The sequence below is a fragment of the Salmo salar genome, chromosome ssa24, assembly GCF_905237065.1.
Source record: "Salmo salar chromosome ssa24, Ssal_v3.1, whole genome shotgun sequence".
Lineage (NCBI taxonomy): Eukaryota > Metazoa > Chordata > Actinopteri > Salmoniformes > Salmonidae > Salmo > Salmo salar.
This window is the reverse complement of record NC_059465.1, coordinates 28003359-28026367: the sequence shown is the minus strand read 5'-3', so window position 1 is coordinate 28026367 and position 23009 is coordinate 28003359. Positions and strand designations below refer to the sequence as shown.

At 44.6% G+C, this 23009-nt stretch overlaps 1 protein-coding gene across 2 annotated transcripts in view; it reads right to left on the bottom strand.

Annotated features, from left to right (window-relative positions):
- Positions 1-23009, bottom strand: part of LOC106585720 (cAMP-specific 3',5'-cyclic phosphodiesterase 4D) — a 60618-nt gene that overhangs the window by 12513 nt on the left and 25096 nt on the right. For both annotated transcript variants that reach the window (XM_014172261.2, XM_014172263.2), the window contains exons 2-6: positions 22598-22789; positions 20585-20621; positions 20317-20393; positions 19670-19719; positions 4154-4266 (exon numbers count right to left, since the gene is read on the bottom strand). In XM_014172261.2, coding sequence (XP_014027736.1) covers positions 4154-4266; positions 19670-19719; positions 20317-20393; positions 20585-20621; positions 22598-22789 — 469 coding nt within the window. The remainder of the gene's footprint in view (positions 1-4153; positions 4267-19669; positions 19720-20316; positions 20394-20584; positions 20622-22597; positions 22790-23009) is intronic.

Below are 23009 nucleotides of genomic sequence, written 5' to 3'. Positions count from 1 at the left end.
TCAGCCATTTTGGTCAGGGAGTTGGTCAACCATGGTTTGCCAGTGCTGTGATAAAATATTGTGTAAAATAATGAATTTGAAGAAATGATCAGCAATGTACACTACCATTCAAAAGTTTGGGGTCACTTAGAAATGTCCTTGTTTTTGAAAGAAAAACACATTCTTTGTCCATTAAAATAACATCAAATTGATCAGAAATACAGTGTAGACATTGTTAATGTTGTAAATTACTATTGTAGCTGGAAACGGCAGATTTTTTATGGAATATCTACATAGGCGTACATAAGCCCATTATCAGCAACCATCACTCCTGTGTTCCAATGGCACGTTGTGTTAGCTAATCAAAGTTTATCATTTTAAAAGGCTAATTGATCTGTCTCAACGTCACCAGTCTCAACGTCACCAGTCTCAACGACACCAGCCTCAACGTCACCAGTCTCAACGTCAACAGTGAAGAGGCGACTCCGGGATGCTGGCCTTCTAGGCAGAGTTCCTCTATCCAGTGTTATTTTGCCCATCTTAATATTTTATTTTTATTGGCCAGTCTGAGATATGGCTTTTTCTTTGCAACTCTGCCTAGAAGGCCAGCATCCCAGACTCGCCTCTTCACTGTTGAAGTTGAGACTGGTACTATTTAATGAAGCTGCCAGTTGAGGACTTGTGAGGCGTCTGTTTCTCAAACTAGACACTCTAATGTACTTGTCTTCTTGGTCAGTTGTGCACCGGGGCCTCCCACTCCTCTTTCTATTCTGGTTAGAGACAGTTTGTGCTGTTCTGTGAAGGGAGTAGTACACAGCTTTGTACGAGATCGTTTCTTGGCAATTTCTCGCATGGAATAGCCTTCATTCCTCAGAACAAGAATAGACTGTTGAGTTTCAGAAGAAAAGTCTTTGTTTCTGGCCATTGTGAGCCTGTAATTGAACCCACAAATGCTGATGCTCCAGATACTCAACTAGTCTAAAGAAGGCCAGTTTTATTGCATCTTTAATAAGAACAACAGTTTTCAGCTGTGCTAACATAATTGCAAAAGGGTTTTCTAATGATCAATCAGCCTTTTAAAATTATAAACTTGGATTGGCTAACACAACGTGCCATTGGAACACAGGAGTGATGGTTGCTGATAATGGGCCTCTGTACGCCTATGTAGATATTCCATAAAAAATCATAAAAAATCAAAATCAATCATAACATTTCCAGCAACAAAAGTCATTTACAACATTAACAATGTCTACACTGTATTTTTGATCAATTTAATGTTATTTTAAATGGACAAAAAATGTGCTTTTCTTTCAAAAACAAGGACATTTCTAAGTGACCCCAAACTTTTGAACGGTGCTTTATGTTCGTTAGCTAGCTAGCCAGTTTTAAAGGAATATTTCTATACATTTTTCTAATTATCTGCCAATATGCTAACATTCCATTCAAACAATGCAGTCAATCCACAGCCATACACTGGCTCAGATCAGTAGATGATAGGACTTAGACAAGTTATAAATGCAACAAGTGCTGATATTGTATCATATAATAGCACTCACAGCTTTCCAAGGATACAGCAATTTTAACATTTATGGTCAGTTTACATATATTTTAGAGGCTATTTATACAGAAAATGTGTATAAAACCTGTATAAACTGTATTTCTAATTATATGACAAGATTTTAGGTTGACAATAATTCTGTTAAACAATTTCTTATATGTACATGCCTTACTTTTATTTTCCTGCATAAGTAAAATCTGGATTATGCTTCTACTGCCATTCATTCCAATTAGAATAGTTTGGATTTCCCCCTGACCAATATGTCTACCATTTTGATCCCATTTTAGAACTTTGAGCGTTTATGACATAGCCCCTCTAGTAATTTCATTAATAGGTTGCACATCCATCACGTGGTGAACCTTCTCAAGCCGCCCTCTACCGGCTGTGCAATAGTGGTGCCATAAAATTGTGAAAAGCCCATTCATTCTGGACGGAGGCTAACAACTGTTGTTCTAAATTATACTATGGTGCCCGGAAATACGCTGACATTGCTAAACTGGTCAAATATTTAGTAGGACACAACTTTGCCTGCATTATCATGTCGTCAAATTTACTTTAGACAGCTGGCAATGTTGTCTTTAGCTAGGAAAGTTAGTCAAAAATAGCTAGAAATGCTAACGTTAGCTATCTAAAATCCGGTGTCCTCCGCTCAATCTTAGCTAACTAGCGAAGTTTATACTGTGTCTAATGTCAATCTGCCGAAATCAAAATGATACAAGGTTCTCCTACTAATTATTTTTCTCCTATTGAACGGCACTGTATTTCCAAGCCGTTGTAATACACTTCTGATTAAATCGTCATCGGTGCTCATTGACGAGTAGAATGCTCGGTTGGGCATCAGTCCAAAACAAACATTCTCTATGGAATGACATCACTCCTGTGTAATAATAACTGTGATGTCACCATTACATACAGTACATGCAATTACACCAGCTAGCTCTTATGAACCCCCAGCCTATACTCTAAGTTCTACTTAAGTCCTTTATAATGCACACGATGCAACCTGCTAACCCTCTATAGCCACACTGAGTGTACAAAACATTAGGAACATCTTCCTAATACTGAGCAGCATCCTTTTTGTCCTCAGAACAGCTTCAATTCGTCAGGACCTGGACTCTACAAGGTGTCAAAAGCATTTCACAGGGATGCTTGTTGACTCCAATGCTTCCCACAGTGTCAAGTTGGCTGGATGTCCATTGGGTGGTGGACCATTCTTGATACACACCACAGGAAACTGTTGAGCGTGAAAAACTCAGCAGCGTTGATGTTCTTGACACATTTAAACCAGTGCACCTGGCACCTACTACCATACCCTGTTCAAAGGCACTTCAATCTTTTGTCTTGACCATTCACCCTCTGAATGGCACACACACAATCCATGTCTCAACTGTCGCAAGGCTTAAAAATCCTTCTTTAACCTGTCTCCTCCCCTTCATATGCACTGATTGCAGTGGATTTAACAGGTGACATCAATAAGGGATCATAGCTTTCACCTGAATTCACCTGGTAAGTCTATGCCATGGAAAGATTGTTCTTAATGTTTTGTACACTCAGTGTATCACCGGAGGGTGGGGGCACCTTAATTGGGGAAGATGGGCTCATAGTAATGACTGGAACAGAATTCATGGAATGGTATCGAAACACATCAAACACCTGGTTTCCATGTGTTTGATACCATTATATTCACTCCATTCCAGCCATTATTATCAGCCTTCCTGTGCAGTGTATAGCACAATATACGAATAGAACAAAATAACACAAATATATATGAATGATACTGCTATTCTGGTATCCAATGCTACTGTTCTGTATTTACGGAATGAAATACTTCAATTTGATGTTATAGTCATGAAATGCCATGTTGTAGGTTGATGGTTGTGTGTGTGTATTGGAGCACCATTACTGTGTGCTGGAGTGAGACGGCAAGCCAACCAGGCCTGTGTGTGTTGCTATGGAAACCAGGGATAGCTGTGTGTGCGACTATGCTATAGAGTGACAATGCTACAGAGTAGAGCCTGTCTGTCTGTCTGTCTGTCTGTCTGTCTGTCTGTCTGTCTGTCTGTCTGTCTGTCTGTCTGTCTGTCTGTCTGTCTGTCTGTCTGTCTGTCAGTCAGTCATCTGGTAGTGTTACAGCTACATGATCTGTGTCTGACTGTGTCCCATCCATTTGTCTGTCTGCCTGTATCTCATGCCAGGCCCATCCCCCTATTGTGACATCACGGGGTGTGACATCAGCAGACAGGCAGGCAGTCTCTCAGCAGAGCCCAGAGCTGATCAGCATGCAGCACATCAAGGCCTTGCTGGAGAGAGCTGAGCTGAGCATGCTCCCTGCACACCTCCCTCCCTGCATGACAATGCTAGATAGAGCTACAGATACTGATACAAAAGAGATGTATGAATTAATATGAATATTAGTACAAATACAACTGTTGTAGAAGAGGCACGAAGAGGCCAGAGAGAGAAAATAGTTTTTGTTGTTGTTGTTCCAGCCATGTGGGAAGCCAACAATCTCAACTGCAAATGACAATTGGTCATCCATGTACTCACCTGTTTTAAACAAAAACTAAATAAAATAAAACTTAATATGACACATAAGTGAAAGGTTTTTGTCGTTACCTTGTTGGAGGCCATCTCCCCAACTGAGTGTCTGGTCTGCAGGGTCTCCAGCTGGTCCAGGCACCAGTCCAGCTCCTCCAACGTCTCGGTGGCCAGTTTCTGGTAGGCCTCCTCTGGGGGGACGAGACAGGGGGGGCAGGGGGTCAGTACAGGGGCGCTTCAGGGGCCTAGCGCAGACTGCTGGCCCGGGGTCTGCCTCCCCACACACAGCGATGCTGAGATGCCCCGAGTGGACGCATGGGTGACTCTTCATACTGGTGCAGAGGGGCCAGTAGGAGAATGAGAGGGGCCAAGTCACAAGTCTGATTTCCACCCCAAGACAGACACCCTGATAGGGAGAGACCAGAGGGGCCTAGAGTCCTGAATCCTATCCCAGAGACCAACACCCTGAACCAGGTTGTTCAAAGCCAGAGCCCCCCCCCCCTGCCCAAAAGTCCTACTGTCCAAACCTTTGGAGGAATGACAGGGGCATATAGTCCTGGAACCATGAGAGACAGGCAACGAACATGGTCAACCAGAGCAACGTGTAGCACATGGGGATGTGTAAAACATACTCCTCAGCCTGAAGTGTCCCCACTTGCACCAGCGAATAGCTAGCTTTTCATGTGGCGCTGACTGGTAAGACGCTTCAGGAGGGCGGTCACGTGCGCTAGCAATGCACAGGTCCTGAGTTCACACCAGATATGGCCTGAATCAGGAGGAAGGTGGTACTCGCTAAGCAAGCAGCGTGACGTCCTTTACATGAGCATCCAGCATTACAGAGCAGGAAGGCTGTTGAGTGTGCCTCAGTTAAAATCACAGCAGAGTCAGGGAATATGGAGGGTGGCCTTTAGGTTCAGATCTGATACATAAAACAATAAAACAGAGACATACACACGCATACATACACACAAATGCAAAACAACACAGACTCCCAGTCTCTCAATGATGTGTGTGTCTGAGGTTCAGTATACAGTCCATAGAAGATATATAATTCCAGTCATGGAGCAGGATGAAGAGCAGTTTAATTAGCAGGCCCATGTCTGCCCAGAGGAGGGATGGAGGGATGAGGGAGGGATGGAGGAGGAGGGGCAGTAGGTCCAGACGCTGTCCAAACCACAATCTCACACCCAGCAGGTTTTCATCTCCAGGCAGGAACAATGGGGAGCACACTGTAGCATGTTGGTTGGCTGCCTGGCCGGGTTGCTGGGGGGTGCGCGCTTACCGCACACACCACACACACACACACGCGCCAGATGGAGAGCTAACCATAACACATCACTCTGCCTTCTCAGCCTCCCTGGAGCATGAAAGCTACACGTCAACGCTATCCAGAGACAAAAGTGCTTATAATCCAATGAGTGTGTGTTGTGTCTGGGCTCCGTCCTATCGATGCTGTGTGTGTAGCCTCCCTGGTATCCAGACGGCAGATCGATGCTCTTCCTCAGAGCTTGTACCTAAAGCCTGAGAGGACTGCACTGTGGATAGGGGAGGGCCGCACTGAAAGCCTGGCCTGGAGCATGGGGCAGTGGACCTGGAGCTCAATGTTTGTATCCATTCTACAGAGAGGGAGAGGGGGTGAGGGAGGGGTGATGTACAGATAAGGAGAGAGACAGAGAAAGAGGGATGAAGAAAAAGAGATGTACCATGCAGTATGTGCCTGAGACAGATGTCTGACAGAGAACTAGTAGAAGCTTTTTCAAAAGGAACAGTCTAAATAATACGGGTGAAGACAGTTTCAAACAATGTCATGGTTGAGGTGTCAGAAGTCTATTCTAACCCCTTTCAAACCTGAAATAACAGTGTATCAAATATTTTTTATTCCTATTGTAGTCCATATTCCCTATTCCCACTGCAAATTTATGCAAGTCATACATGAATAAAATGTGTCACCTCAAAAGCCAATTAATATTGTCTAAATTAGGATTGGGGAGGACTTAAGGCAATTGGATATGGTTAGGGTTGAACTGGGCTGTGCTGAGGCATGATGGCTGCCATGCGTAGAGCAGGCGCAGGGTAGCCTGGGCCTAGGAGACACACTGGTGGGCAGATGTGCTGTGCCGGCGCACTTCTCACTGGCTGGATGCCCACTCTAGCACGGCACTTGCGGGGAGCTGGTATCAACCGTACCGGACTCTGCGTGCGGATGGGCAAGACGGGCGGAGGTAATGGCAGGGGACAAGACCCTGCCATGGAAACAGGTGGAGACAGCGAGGGAGGAACGGCGACAGTATGAAGAGAGTGCCCAACGACGGAAGCACGAGAGGCAACCCCAATTCATTTTTTGGGGGGGCACACGGGGAGTGTGGCTAGGTCAGGCAATAGACAGTTCCCCGTCCAGAGCTTCCCGGCGACAGTTCCCCGTCCAGAGCTTCCGGCGACAGTTCCCCGTCCAGAGCTTCCGGTGACAGTTCCCCGTCCAGAGCTTCCCGGCAACAGTTCCCCGTCCAGAGCTTCCGGTGACAGTTCCCCGTCCAGAGCTTCCGGCGACAGTTCCCCGTCTAGAGCTTGCGGCGACAGTTCCCCGTCCAGTGCTTCTGGCGACGTCCTACAGTCCGGAGCCTGCAAAGATGGCCCACAGTCCGGAACCGACAGAGACGGCCCACAGTCCGGAGCCTGCAGAGACGGCCTGCAGAGACGGCCCACAGTCTGGAGCCTGCAGAGACGGCCCACAGTCCGGAGGCTGCAGACACGGCCCACAGTCCGGAGCCTGCAGAGACGGCCCACAGTCCGGAGCCTGCAGAGACGGCCCACAGTCCGGAGCCTGCAGAGACGGCCCTTCAGTCCGGAGCTCCCAGAGTCACCCTCCAGTCCGAGGTCTCCAGCGATGCGCATCAGCCCGAGGTCTCCAGTGACGCGCATCAGCCCGAGGTCTCCAGCGACGCGCATCAGCCCGAGGTCTCCAGCGACGCGCATCAGCCCGAGGTCTCCAGCGACGCGCCTTAGCCCTGAGCCTTCAGCGGGGATGGACAGGTTAGGTTGGGGACTAAGGCCAGAGCCTGAGCCACCTCCATAGTAGGAGGATTTGGGAAGGGGGGGTGTAGCACAAGAACCGTCGGTGAGGGTGGCCACCCTCCCTTCCCTCCCTTTAGTTTGGGATTATTTTTGTTTTGTTTTGGGGTTTAGTTTTGTATTTTTGTGTTTTTTTTTTTTGAGGTGCATCTTTGGGGGGGGGGGGTACTGTCACGTCCTGACCAGTAAAGAGGTTATTTGTTATTGTAGTTTGGTCAGGACGTGGCAGGGGGTGTTTGTTTAATGTGTTTCGGGGTTTGTTGGACAATGTTCTATGTTAGTCTATTTCTATGTCTGTGTCTAGTTTATCTATTTCTATGCTTAGTTTATTGGTTTGACCTTCAATTGGAGGCAGCTGTTTCTCGTTGCCTCTAATTGAAGGTCCTATTTAGTAGGGGTGTTTTTTCATGGGTTTTTGTGGGTAGTTGTTCCTTGTGTAGTTGTGTTCCTTACAGGACTGTTTCTCGTCGTTGTTTTTTTGTATTAAGTGTTTTGTTTCGTTTTCTTCTCATTAAATAAAGAAGATGAGCAGACATATTCCCGCTGCGCCTTGGTCCCATCTTTACGACGAGCGTGACAACGTGACCACTATGTCAATATGTATTTGCTGTCAATGTTTTGACGTCAAACTGGTGGCAGTTGTGAAAAAAGTCAATAGTTGGACGAGTTGCAGAGGAAATTGAAAACAATGCCATTGTTGATTACATGCTTTTTTCATTAATTTGGCTATTTTCTCTTGAATCATATGGTCTATCCATTAGAAACTCATAGACAAAATGGACACAGATATAAAGAATGAATACTACATATGAATGAATACATTTTAAAAAAGTTATTCAAGTATAAATTACCAACGTTACGATAGATTGCCATATATTTTCTGTTAATTACCAAAATTACTGAATATTCCAGTAACTTTGGTAAATTACCAGTAGCTTTGCAACCCTAGATATGTTGCATTACACCATGTGTGTAACTAAAGTATACAGAGAGAGCAATCAACTGTGGATTAAAAACACACATACTGTAGGCACTGGAGTGTGTCTGATTATGTACTAATGTACAGTAATACAGCTGGCGCAAAGTAAAGAACATTCAAATCAAATCACATTTTATTTGTCACATGCTTCGTAGGCAACAGGTGTGAAATGCTTACTTACGGGTCCAACAAAGGGTCCAACAATGCAGAGTTAAAGATAAGATAAAGATAAGGTAAAATAACATTTAAAAAAAGGAAATAATGACATGAGGAATAAATACACAGTGAATAACAAATACAAATAACAAGTAAGAATAACATGGCTATATACAGGGAGTAGTAATCAACATGGCTATATACAGGGAGTAAAAAATAACATGACTATATACAGGGAGTAGAAAATAACATGGCTATATACAGGGAGTAGTAATCAACATGGCTATATACAGGGAGTAGAAAATAACATGGCTATATACAGGGAGTAGTAATCAACATGACTATATACAGGGAGTAGTAATCAACATGGCTATATACAGGGAGTAGTAATCAACATGACTATATACAGGGAGTAGTAATCAACATGGCTATATACAGGGAGTATAAAATAACATGACTATATACAGGGAGTAGTAATCAACATGGCTATATACAGGGAGTAGAAAACAACATGACTATATACAGGGAGTAGTAAACAACATGGCTATATACAGGGAGTAGTAATCAACATGGCTATATACAGGGAGTAGTAATCAACATGGCTATATACAGGGAGTAGTAATCAACATGGCTATATACAGGGAGTAGTAATCAACATAGCTATATACAGGGAGTAGAAAATAACATGGCTATATACAGGGAGTAGTAATCAACATGGCTATATACAGGGAGTAGTAATCAACATGGCTATATACAGGGAGTAGAAAATAACATGGCTATATACAGGGAGTAGTAATCAACATGACTATATACAGGGAGTAGTAATCAACATGGCTATATACAGGGAGTAGAAAATAACATGGCTATATACAGGGAGTAGTAATCAACATGGCTATATACAGGGAGTAGTAATCAACATGGCTATATACAGGGAGTAGTAATCAACATGGCTATATACAGGGAGTAGTAATCAACATGACTATATAGAGGGAGTAGTAATCAACATGGCTATATACAGGGAGTAGTAATCAACATGGCTATATACAGGGAGTAGTAAAATCAACATGGCTATATACAGGGAGTAGTAATCAACATGGCTATATACAGGGAGTAGTAATCAACATGGCTATATAGAGGGAGTAGTAATCAACATGGCTATATACAGGGAGTAGTAATCAACATGGCTATATACAGGGAGTAGTAATCAACATGGCTATATACAGGGAGTAGTAATCAACATGGCTATATACAGGGAGTAGTAAATAACATGGCTATATACAGGGAGTAGTAATCAACATGGCTATATACAGGGAGTAGTAATCAACATGGCTATATACAGGGAGTAGAAAATAACATGGCTATATACAGGGAGTAGTAATCAACATGGCTATATACAGGGAGTAGTAATCAACATGGCTATATACAGGGAGTAGTAATCAACATGGCTATATACAGGGAGTAGTAATCAACATGGCTATATACAGGGAGTAGTAATCAACATGGCTATATACAGGGAGTAGTAATCAACATGGCTATATACAGGGAGTAGTAATCAACATGGCTATATACAGGGAGTAGTAATCAACATGGCTATATACAGGGAGTAGTAATCAACATGGCTATATACAGGGAGTAGTAATCAACATGGCTATATACAGGGAGTAGAAAATAACATGGCTATATACAGGGAGTAGTAATCAACATGGCTATATACAGGGAGTAGTAATCAACATGGCTATATACAGGGAGTAGTAATCAACATGGCTATATACAGGGAGTAGTAATCAACATGGCTATATACAGGGAGTAGTAATCAACATGGCTATATACAGGGAGTAGTAATCAACATGGCTATATACAGGGAGTAGTAATCAACATGGCTATATACAGGGAGTAGTAATCAACATGGCTATATACAGGGAGTAGTAATCAACATGGCTATATACAGGGAGTAGTAATCAACATGGCTATATACAGGGAGTAGTAATCAACATGGCTATATACAGGGAGTAGAAATTAACATGGCTATATACAGGGAGTAGTAATCAACATGGCTATATACAGGGAGTAGTAATCAACATGGCTATATACAGGGAGTAGTAATCAACATGGCTATATACAGGGAGTAGTAATCAACATGGCTATATACAGGGAGTAGTAATCAACATGGCTATATACAGGGAGTAGTAATCAACATGGCTATATACAGGGAGTAGTAATCAACATGGCTATATACAGGGAGTAGTAATCAACATGGCTATATACAGGGAGTAGTAATCAACATGGCTATATACAGGGAGTAGTAATCAACATGGCTATATACAGGGAGTAGTAATCAACATGGCTATATACAGGGAGTAGTAATCAACATGGCTATATACAGGGAGTAGTAATCAACATGGCTATATACAGGGAGTAGTAATCAACATGGCTATATACAGGGAGTAGTAATCAACATGGCTATATACAGGGAGTAGTAATCAACATGGCTATATACAGGGAGTAGTAATCAACATGGCTATATACAGGGAGTAGTAATCAACATGGCTATATACAGGGAGTAGTAATCAACATGGCTATATACAGGGAGTAGTAATCAACATGGCTATATACAGGGAGTAGTAATCAACATGGCTATATACAGGGAGTAGTAATCAACATGGCTATATACAGGGAGTAGTAATCAACATGGCTATATACAGGGAGTAGTAATCAACATGGCTATATACAGGGAGTAGTAATCAACATGGCTATATACAGGGAGTAGTAATCAACATGGCTATATACAGGGAGTAGTAATCAACATGGCTATATACAGGGAGTAGTAATCAACATGGCTATATACAGGGAGTAGTAATCAACATGGCTATATACAGGGAGTAGTAATCAACATGGCTATATACAGGGAGTAGTAATCAACATGGCTATATACAGGGAGTAGTAATCAACATGGCTATATACAGGGAGTAGTAATCAACATGGCTATATACAGGGAGTAGTAATCAACATGGCTATATACAGGGAGTAGTAATCAACATGGCTATATACAGGGAGTAGTAATCAACATGGCTATATACAGGGAGTAGTAATCAACATGGCTATATACAGGGAGTAGTAATCAACATGGCTATATACAGGGAGTAGTAATCAACATGGCTATATACAGGGAGTAGTAATCAACATGGCTATATACAGGGAGTAGTAATCAACATGGCTATATACAGGGAGTAGTAATCAACATGGCTATATACAGGGAGTAGTAATCAACATGGCTATATACAGGGAGTAGTAATCAACATGGCTATATACAGGGAGTAGTAATCAACATGGCTATATACAGGGAGTAGTAATCAACATGGCTATATACAGGGAGTAGTAATCAACATGGCTATATACAGGGAGTAGTAATCAACATGGCTATATACAGGGAGTAGTAATCAACATGGCTATATACAGGGAGTAGTAATCAACATGGCTATATACAGGGAGTAGTAATCAACATGGCTATATACAGGGAGTAGTAATCAACATGGCTATATACAGGGAGTAGTAATCAACATGGCTATATACAGGGAGTAGTAATCAACATGGCTATATACAGGGAGTAGTTGTCACGACTTCCGCCGAAGTTGATGCCTCTCCTTGTTCGGGCGGCGTTCGGCGGTCATCGTCACCGGCTTTCTAGCTGCCACCGATCCATGTTTCTTTGTCCATGTGTTATGTCTTGATTGTTCACACCTGGTTCCCATTTCATTATGATTACTTCCCTATTTAAACCCTCTGATATTCATGAATTTTTGTGCGTTATTGTTTTACTGTTGGTCATGTTCGTTGTATGTATTTCGTTAGTGTTTTAACCCTGCGTGGATTTTGTATATGAAATTTTCCTAGAGTAAAGACATATGTTTTACCGAGTTCGGTGTCCTGCGATTGACTCTATTTCTCATCTCCTATACATGTAGGAAATAACATGGCTATATACAGGGAGTAGGAAATAACATGGCTATATGATTCGATATGCAGGGGTACGAGGAAATTGAGGTAGCTATGTACCTGTACGCAGGTAGTCCGGGTAGCCATTTGATTAGTTATTTTGCAGTCTTGTTTAGAAGTCTTAAGGCTTGGGGATAGAAGCTGTTCAGGGTCCTGTTGGTAGCTATTGCCGTACGGTAGCAGAGAGAACAGCCTGTAGCTTGGGTGGCTGGAGTCTTTGACAGTATTTTGGGCCATCCTCTGACACCGCCTGGTATAGAGAACCTGGATGGCAGGGAGCTCGGCCCCAGTGATGTACTGGGTCGTACACACCTACCCTCTGTAGTGCCTTGCAGTCGGATGAAGAGCAGTTGAAACACCAAACGGTGATGCAGCCAGTCAAGATGTTCTCGATGGTGCAGCTGTAGAACTTTTTGAGGATGAGGGTCCATGCCAAATCTTTTCAGCCTCCGGAGGGGAAGAGGCGTTGTCGTGCCGTCTTTACGACTGTGGTGGTGTGTTTGGACCATGATAGATCCTTAGTGATGTGGATATCGAGGAACTTGAAGCTCTCGACCTGCTCCACTAAAGCCCTGTCGATGTCAATTGGGGCGTGCTCGGCCCTCTGTTTCCTGTAGTCCACGATCAGCTCCTTGGTCTTACTGACACTGAGGGAGAGATTGTTGTCCTGGCAACACACTGCTAAGTCTCTGACCTCCCCCTGCAGGCTGTCTCATTGCCGTCGGTGATCAGACCTGCCACCACCAGGCCTACCACCGTTGTGTCGTCGGCAAACTTTGTGGGTGAACAGGGCCTGAGGGGCCCTGTGATGAGGGTCAGTGTGGCGGATGTGTTGTTGCTTACCCTCACCACCTGGGGTCGGCCCATCAGGAAGTCCAGGATCCAGTTGCAAAGCGAGGTGTTTAGTCCCAGGGTTCTTAGCTTAGTGATGAGCTTCGAGGGAACTATGGTGTTGCACGCTGAGCTGTAGTCAATGAACAGCATTTTTACGTAGGTATTCATTTTGTCTAGGTGGGAAAGGGCAGTCTGGAGGGCAATGGAGTGTGTGTGCGTATGTGTGTGCCACATGTACAGTAATATTCCCAACATAACTCACAACCCTCACAAACATCGGCATTACATTACTTTTTCCTCTTTGCCCCCTGCCTCACCCTCTCTTTTACATTTCTCTGCCTCTCCTCCTCCTCTTCATCTTTTTCCTTTTCCCTCCCTCTCCCTCCGTATATCATTCTCCCTCTCCCTCTCTCGTTATCTCTCCCCCTCTCGTTATCTCTCTCCCTCTCTCGTTATCCCTCTCTCGTTATCTCTCTCCCTCTCTGGTTTGGTATCAGTGGGTGGGGTGCCATTCTCTCTGACAGGGACTGCACTGACGTCAATGACATTCTTCTCATGCCTAGTGCGACATCAGACACCAGTGCACGAGAGACTACTCTGCCGCACAGATGGCAGGCTGCTGCCAAACCCTGGACCGGAGCAGATAGGAACACTGGAGCTGGACTGGAAGTGGGAAAAGGGTAATGCTGTACATACCGCCAGCAGGGACATGTTGCTGTTCTTAACTAATGTATGTTGTCATTGCTTTGGAAATCATAATTATCATAACCATCATCATCATTGTGTTTTGGTTTGATTCCATTATATTTGATGTCCAATCTGTAAGATATAAAACTAGAAGGAAACTCTTCGAGAGACACACCTGGTGGCAGGTAGCCTAGTGGTTAGCGGTGGGCCTAGTAACTGAAAGGTTGTCAGTTTGAATCCCAGAGTCGACAAGGTGAAACATCTGTTTATGTGCCCTTGAGCAAGGCACTTAAACCTCCCAGGGTCGCCATTGATAATGGCAGACCAAGGCCGTGACCCCACTCGCCGAGGCTGTCTCAGGGAGAGATGGGATATGCAAAAAAATTATATTATTACATGGCAATACTTTGTCCCTTATACCATGTTGTTCTTCTATAACTACTATGATAACAACAATGCAATTATCCAGGATGCAGTCTGTCCCTATTAAGTGAAGCACATCAGATCAGAATGAATAAAGTGACAACTGTTTTTACTCCCTCACCACCTAGTCTGGATCACAGCAGGTTGCTTACTACTAGACCAGCACTATCGTCTCTCAGAGCTCAGAGTTCATACACCTACATCACTCCTCATTGGTCTATTCTGCTCATCAGTCTATTCTTAGCCCGCTCTAAAATTAGCCATCTTCAAACACCAACCAATCGATGGAGAGATGTCTGATAAACTAAGTGATAGAGATGGAAGGGATGGGGACAAATGTGGAAGAGACCAGCATAATGTCATGTGGGACTCATGGCAGGGCTCATCTAATGCCCCACTGGCCGCTCTATGTCCCATTTAGACTGTTATAAATCCCCTCCTTATTGTCTGTCTCAACAGGATGGCACTGCCTGGCCAGCACAGACCCCTGCATGAATTACAAGTAGTCAATACACTCAAACAACAAGCTGATGACTCAAGCTTTCTTTTATAGCCCATAATGGATGCACTCTGATCAGTTCTAAATATAGTGCAATGTCATCAATTCATCATACACTGTGTTCTACGCATGTTCCAGGGTAGATAGGAGAGTGTTGTGTGAGAAAATGATGTTTTGAATGTCATGTCACCTTTCACTTGAGCATACTGTATTTGGGTTTGGTATTTCACACATGCATATTGTTTTAACAGGGCTAGCTTGTATTCTAGCTTGGATATGTGTTTGTGAGAGAGGAGGATAGAAAGGAAAAGGGCATGCATAGGAGATCTACAATACCCTGAGTGTGACAAGAGCAGACTATGAGACAGAGTATGGGACCTACTAACAGAGTACGGGGCCTAATACAGGACATACTGACAGAGTATGGGACCTATATGACAGAGTATGGGACCTACTAACAGAGTATGGGACCTACTATCAGAGTATGGGACCTACTAACAGAGTATGGGACCTACTATCAGAGTATAGATCCTACTGACAGAGTATGGGACCTACTACAGGACCTACTAACAGAGTATGGGACCTACTATCAGAGTATAGAACCTACTGACAGAGTATGGGATCTACTACAGGACCTACTAACAGAGTATGGGACCTACTAACAGAGTATGGGACCTACTATCAGAGTATAGAACCTACTGACAGAGTATGGGACCTACTACAGGACCTACTAACAGAGTATGGGACCTACTATCAGAGTATAGAACCTACTGACAGAGTATGGGATCTACTACAGGACCTACTAACAGAGTATGGGACCTACTATCAGAGTATAGAACCTACTGACAGAGTATGGGACCTACTACAGGACCTACTATCAGAGTATGGGACCTACTACCAGAATATGGGACCTACTACAGGACCTACTATCAGAGTATGGGACCTACTACAGGACCTACTATCAGAGCATGGGACCTACTAACAGAGTAGAGGATCTATTGGCAGAGTATGGGACCTACTATCAGAATATGGGACCTACTAACAGAGTATGGGATCTATTGGCAAAGTATGGGACCTACTAACAGAGTATGGGACCTACTGGAAGAGTATGGGACCTACTACAGGACCTACTATCAGAGTATGGGACTTACTGGCAGAGAATGGGACCTACTAACAGAGAACGGGATCCATTGGCAGAGTATGGGACCTACTGGCAGAGTATGGGACCTACTGGCAGAGTATGGGACCTACTGGCAGAGTATGGGACCTACTGGCAGAGTATGGGACCGACTAACAGAGTATGGGATCTATTGGCAGAGTATGGGACCTACTGGCAGAGTATGGGACCTACTGGCAGAGTATGGGACCTACTGGCAGAGTATGGGACCGACTAACAGAGTATGGGATCTATTGGCAGAGTATGGGACGTACTGACAGAGCATGGGACCTACTATCAGAGTATGGGACCTACTATGGGACCTACAAACAGAGTATGGGTCCTACTACCAGAGTATGGGACTTACTACGGGACCTACTAAGAGAGAATGGGTCCTACTACAGGACCTACTACCAGAGTATGGGACCTACTACAGGACCTACTACCAGAGTATGGGACCTACTACAGGACCTACTCACAGAGCATGGGACCTACTACAGGACCTACTACCAGAGTATGGGACCTACTACAGGACCTACTCACAGAGCATGGGATCTACTATCAGAGTATGGGACCTATTGAGAGAGTATGGGATCTACTGACAGAGTATTGGACCTACTAACAGAGTATGGGACCTGCAAACAGAGTATGGGATCTATTGGAAGAGTATGGGACCTACTAACAGAGTATGGGATCTATTGGCAAAGTATGGAACCTACTACATGACCTACTAACAGAGTATGGGACCTACTACCAGAGAATGGGACATACTACACGACCTACTACCAGAGTATGGGACCTACTATCAGAGTATGGGACCTACTACAGGACCTACTAACAGAGTATGGGGCCTACTACAGGACCTACTACCAGAGTATGGGACCTACTACAGGACCTACTAACAGAGTATGGAACCTACTATCAGAGTATGGGACCTACTAACAGAGCATGGGACCTACTACAGGAACTACTGGCAGAGTATGGGACCTACTGGCAGAGTATGGGACCTACTACTGGACCTACTATCAGAGTATGGGACCTACTGGTAAAGTATGGGACCTACTATCAGAGTATGGGACCTACTGGTAAAGTATGGGACATACTAACAGAGTATGGGACCTACTACAGGAACTACTGTCAGAGTATGGGACCTTCTAACAGAGCATGTGACCTACTATCAGAGTATGGGACCTATTGACAGAGTATGGGAACTACTGACAGAGTATGGGACCTGCTAACAGAGTATGGGATCTATTGGCAGAGTATGGGACCTACTGGCAGAGTATGGGACTGGCAATCAGAGTATGGGACCTACTGGCAAAGTATGGGACCTACTATCAGAGTATGGGACCTACTGGCAAAGTATGGGACCTACTATCAGAGTATGGGACATACTACAGGACCTACTAACAGAGCATGGAACCTACTATAAGAGAATGGGACCTACTACAGGACCTACTATCAGAGTATGGGACCTACTACAGGACCTACTACCAGAGTTTGGGACTTATTACAGGACCTACTAACAGGAATTTAGTAGGTCCCATATACTTCTGGCCCCTCTTTGGACACTGTGTTAACTAACCTTCAGACGAGCTTCAATGCCATACAACTCTCCTTCCGTGGCCTCCAACTGCTCTTAAATGCAAGTAAAACTAAATGCATGCTATTCAATCGATCACTGCTCGCACCTGCCCACCCGTCCAGCATCACTACTCTGGACGGCTCTGACTTAGAATACATGGACAACTACAAATACCTAGGTGTCTGGTTAGACTGTAAACTCTCCTTCCAGACTCACATTAAGCATCTCCAATCCAAAATTAAATCAAGAATCGGCTTCCTATATCGCAACAAAGCATCCTTCACTCATGCTGCCAAACATACCCTCGTAAAACTGACCATCCTACCGATCCTCTACTTTGGCAATGTCATCAATAAAATAGCCTCCAACACTCTACTCAACAAATTGGATGCAGTCTATCACAGTGCCATCCGTTTTGTCACCAAAGCCCCATACACTACCCACCACTGCGACCTGTACGCTCTCGTTGGTTGGCCCTCACTTCATACTCGTCGCCAAACCCACTGGCTACAGGTTATCTACAAGTCTCTGGTAGGTAAAGCCCCGCCTTATCTCAGCTCACTGGTCACCATAGCAGCACCCACCCGTAGCATGCGCTCCAGCAGGTATATCTCACTTGTCACCCCCAAAGCCAATTCCTCCTTTGGTCGCCTTTCCTTCCAGTTCTCTGCTGCCAATGACTGGAACGAACTGCAAAAATCTCTGAAGCTGGAGACCCATATCTCTCTCACTAGCTTTAAGCACCAGCTGTCACAGCATCTCACAGATCACTGCACCTGTACATAGCCCATCTTTAAACAGCCCATCTATCTACCTCATCCCCTTACTGTATTTATTTTATTTATCTTGCTCCTTTGCACCCCAGTACCTCTACTTGCACATTCATCTTCTGCACATCTACCATTCTAGTGTTTAATTGCTATATTGTAATTACTTCGCCACCATGGCCTATTTATTTCCTTATCTCCCTTATCTTACCTCATTTGCACTCACTGTATATAGACTTCTTTTTTTCTACTGTATTATTGACTGTATGTTTTGTTTATTCCATGTGTAACTCTGTGTTGTTGTATGTGTCGAATTGCTATGCTTTATCTTGGCCAGGTCGCAGTTGCAAATGAGAACTTGTTCTCAACTAGCCTACCTGGTTAAATAAAGGTGAAAATATATATATATATATATATATTAAATAAAGTATATTGTTTGTGAATTCCCGGTCCCTTTCATGGTGTGTTTGTTAGACACACTGATTTAGATGTCTGACCTCCTATCACTGTATACCCAGGTCACTGCTACAGTGGGTCGTGAAAGGTGAGGTGTCACACTGTCCGGCTAAGCACACCCACAGACGTACAGCAGCAACCTGATGCTAGCAGGATCCCATAGGGCTGTGAGGAATGTAGCGACATGATGCTAGCAGGATCCCATAGGGCTGTGTGGAATGTAGCGACATGATGATAGCAGGATCCCATAGGGCTGTGTGGAATGTAGGGACTGGCTATGAGCTATCAGTCAGGGGATGGAGCATGGCGCCTGACAGCATATGGGCACAGAAGCCTTTACACACAAGGCTGAGTGACAGACTGAGAGACTGAGAGACCGAGAGACAGACAGACAGACAGACAGACAGACAGACAGACAGACAGACAGACAGACAGACAGACAGACAGACAGACAGACAGACAGACAGACAGACAGACAGACAGACAGACAGACAGACAGACAGACAGACAGACAGACCACAAGTCCTGCTGGTCGTACTGTACCAGGGTTGCTAACCACTGTCCTGCAGCCTATATGGTTTTTGCTTCCCGTTGTGCTATACTGTACCTAGAGGCGTATCTCTTCTAAACATGGACGGCTTTTATCCAGTGTCCTATTGTTTGGCTCCCCCTAAAGGATGTCTGTGTCATCATCCTCTGTCTCTGGTCTGACAGTTCCCATCCCCCCATCTGTCATATCAGAATGCCATGACACCATCATCAAGGCCTCTTGCCTTTTCCACAGCTGATAGAATGGACAATATTGCTGTAGAACGGTAGAGCATTTTCTCTCCCTCCTTTCAATTGTATCAACATATTCATACAGTACACACACACACACACACACACACACACACACACACACACACACACACACACACACACACACACACACACACACACACACACACACACACACACACACACCACACTTAAAGACTATCAGCGTACCTGTGAAGGTGGTCTTGGTGATGGGTGGTGGATTACACATGGGTGATCTCCTGATGTGGGGAGAAACAAAACACACATTGATACATCTCCTCCCAAAACAACACTACTGCACTACCTCCTATCTCTCCCCTATCGAACTCCTCCTATCTATCTTCCCCCTCTCTTTCTCCTCCTCTTTGTCTCACTAACAGAGGTCAATATACTGCACTGTTCCCTGTTCAGCTGAATCAGTCCTCATTCATCACAGATCTCACGTTGAACAAGAGCAATATGGCAGGGGGTGCACCTTTACTGAGTGTTGTTGTAGTCCCAGGCAAGAACAGTAGGGGGAGAACTACAGCAAAGGAGTGACATTCACGTCTTCTCCACCACATTGTGTAAAATGCAGCAGCAGCAAGTGCCTGGCGGAATAACGCGCAGACCAAAGAGAGATGGCATGGGGAATACTGAAGCCATTTTTAACAAAACACCATAGCAGGAGACTTCATTTGGAGATATCATCATATAATTACATATATAGTCCCAAAAAAGAAAAACAACACTAATATTTGGCAATAAATTGGTTATTTGATTGCCTTGCTCTAGACTACTACACAGCAGTAAATACAGATTCATTGTGTACACAGTGTATGCTTCTGAGGACTTACTTGTTGGACGCTCTGTCTTGTGAACAATTGCTTAATGCAGCAAAATGATTCCGTACAGTTCTTAGACTGGCCAGAACCTGAAGGAGATCAGGACAGATTAACATTAAAGCCCTCAAAATAATCTCACACGTTTGAACAGTGATCGAACAATGGGCCTGTGTCTATTGCACAATATCATGATAACATACTCTACTGTGGTTTCCCCAAGGAATTAGGCAGCAAAACAACACAATACAACTTGTTTATTAGCATGTGTGCCATTGCTCACCTGTGCAAATGGTGTTACAATCATATCGTCGCCATGACTGCAAAAAGAGACCAAGATAAAGAGAGGTTACATTTTATTTTTTGACACACCTGGACACACTTTTATACACAGATCTAAACATGACCTTCAAATTTCCACCCGCTCGGTGACAAAGAGGAAATGACTCCAGCCATGTTATGGCAGTACGTGTAACATGGATATATGGCAAGTCTACTAGGCTATATTATGGATATATCTATAAACATATCTGCTTCTTCATTGACTCTATGCACTTTAACTTTTTACCACAAGCCAGGAACGTGCCAATAGAGTGGACCACCCGGTTCTCTGAAAAACCTGCCTATGACTCGCACGGCAGCTCCTAAACTCTGACACTGGTCACAATGACCGCAAGAAAACTCTTTCCTCCTCTCCTTCTAAATTACTGTCTCCCTGGTGATTCCTGTGGGTGTAAAACAGTGTGCAATCCCCCCAACCCCTCCTCACTTTATCCCCCAATCCCCACCCACTTCCTGTGCTGCCACAAGTCTGAGGGCACAAAGTAAGGGGGGTGGCATCATGCCCTGTCATCCTAGGAGACTAGGGTGGAATGTGCCACAAACACTGCCCTCTGAACTTAGAGAAAGAGGGAGGGCGGGAATAGGAGGAAGAAATAGACATGAAGAAAAATCACCTGCTCCAAGGTTGTGATACTATTGTATCACTGGCATTTCATTAGTAGCAGTAGTAGTTATGGTTATAGAAGTAAACTAGTAAACTATTACAGAGGCAATCTCAATCCTCTATTTCTCCATAACATTCTTCTATATCATCCCTTTTCAGTAAAGGGGAAAATACTTTTACAGAGCTTGAAAAAGAGGACAAGCGAAAGAGATAGAGGGAGTGAGATAGAGAGATGTTTCACATGTCAATAAAGCCCCTTAAATTGAATTGAGAGAGAGCGTGAGAGAGAGAGAACGAGTGGGGAGGGAGGGAGAGAGAGATTAGGCTAGAGGTTGCATTCCAGCTTCCCTCTCCTCCTGTCTTCCCTCCCCCCAGCCCCTAACACTGGTTTGTGTTAGCTAGTACCCAGCAGGATTTTTTTTTTTTAATCTGCAGACAGAACTGTTTACATAGAGGCACCAAAGAAATTTCAATAAGATTCTGTCAGTAAATTATTTCCTTAGAGACATCTATGTTCCCTATGTTTATTTCCCTAGAAAACCAAGTCATTTAGTCCAATATACTGTGTTTGGGATTCATGTCAGTGTTAGATAGCAAAGACATCGGTTTCTAATTTTACTGTACATCAATCATAAGCCCCAGAGTAACAGTTGGCCCTCAGAGTAACAGTTGGCCTCCAGAGTAACATTTGGCCCTCAGGGTAACAATTGGCCCCCAGGGTAACAGTTGGCCCCCAGGGTAACAGTTGGCCCCCAGGGTAACAGTTGGCCCTCAGAGTAACAGTTGGCCTCCAGAGTAACATTTGGCCCCCAGGGTAACAGTTGGCCCCCAGGGTAACAGTTGGCCCCCAGAGTAACAGTTGGCCCCCAGGGTAACAGTTGGCCCCCAGGGTAACAGTTGGCCCCCAGAGTAACAGTTGGCCCCCAGGGTAACAGTAGGCCCCCAGGGTAACAGTTGGCCCCCAGAGTAACAGTTGGCCCCCAGGGTAACAGTAGGCCCCCAGGGTAACAGCTGGACCTCCAGGGTAACAGTTGGCCCCCAGAGTAACAGTTGGCCCCCAGGGTAACAGTTGGCCCCCAGAGTAACAGTTGGCCCCCAGGGTAACAGTTGGCCCCCAGGGTAACAGTAGGCCCCCAGGGTAACAGCTGGACCTCCAGGGTAACAGTTAAATAACCCCTGTGAAAACACTCCATCTCTTCAGTGTGAGAAATAGTAATGCATGTGTAGAAAGATAATGTGTGTGTGTGGATGGGGGGCGGCAATAGGTGAGCTATGATCGACTGAAATAGAACGAGAGAGAGTGTGAGACTGAGTGTGAACAGAGAGGCAGCTGGAGAAAGGAACACTCACATGTCACTGGCGATGGAGGAGTTTCTGGACATGGACTTGGGTGACAGGTCATAGTCCGAGTCGGAGCGGTAGAGGAAGGACTCTCTCCGCTGACTGTGGACAAAGTTGCCCTGCAGTATGAGCCCAGACCCCGGGCTGGCCATGGGGTCCAGTGGGCTGCGCCCCGACGATGTGCCGTTGTCCACATCGAAACTGTCACACAACAACCAGAGAGAGAGAAGAAACATTAGACATAATCATTAACCAGTGTGGCTGTTTGGCTTTTTGTTAATTTGTACTTTAAAGAACACTGGGCAGGTTGTTTAGGATTCTAAACATTCTCTCAAGTATCCAAAAGCCTTTATGTGGCAACTGTATCTCAGGCCAGTACTGCAGCTGTATTGGTGAGTAACACAGCTCTGATAAAGACAAT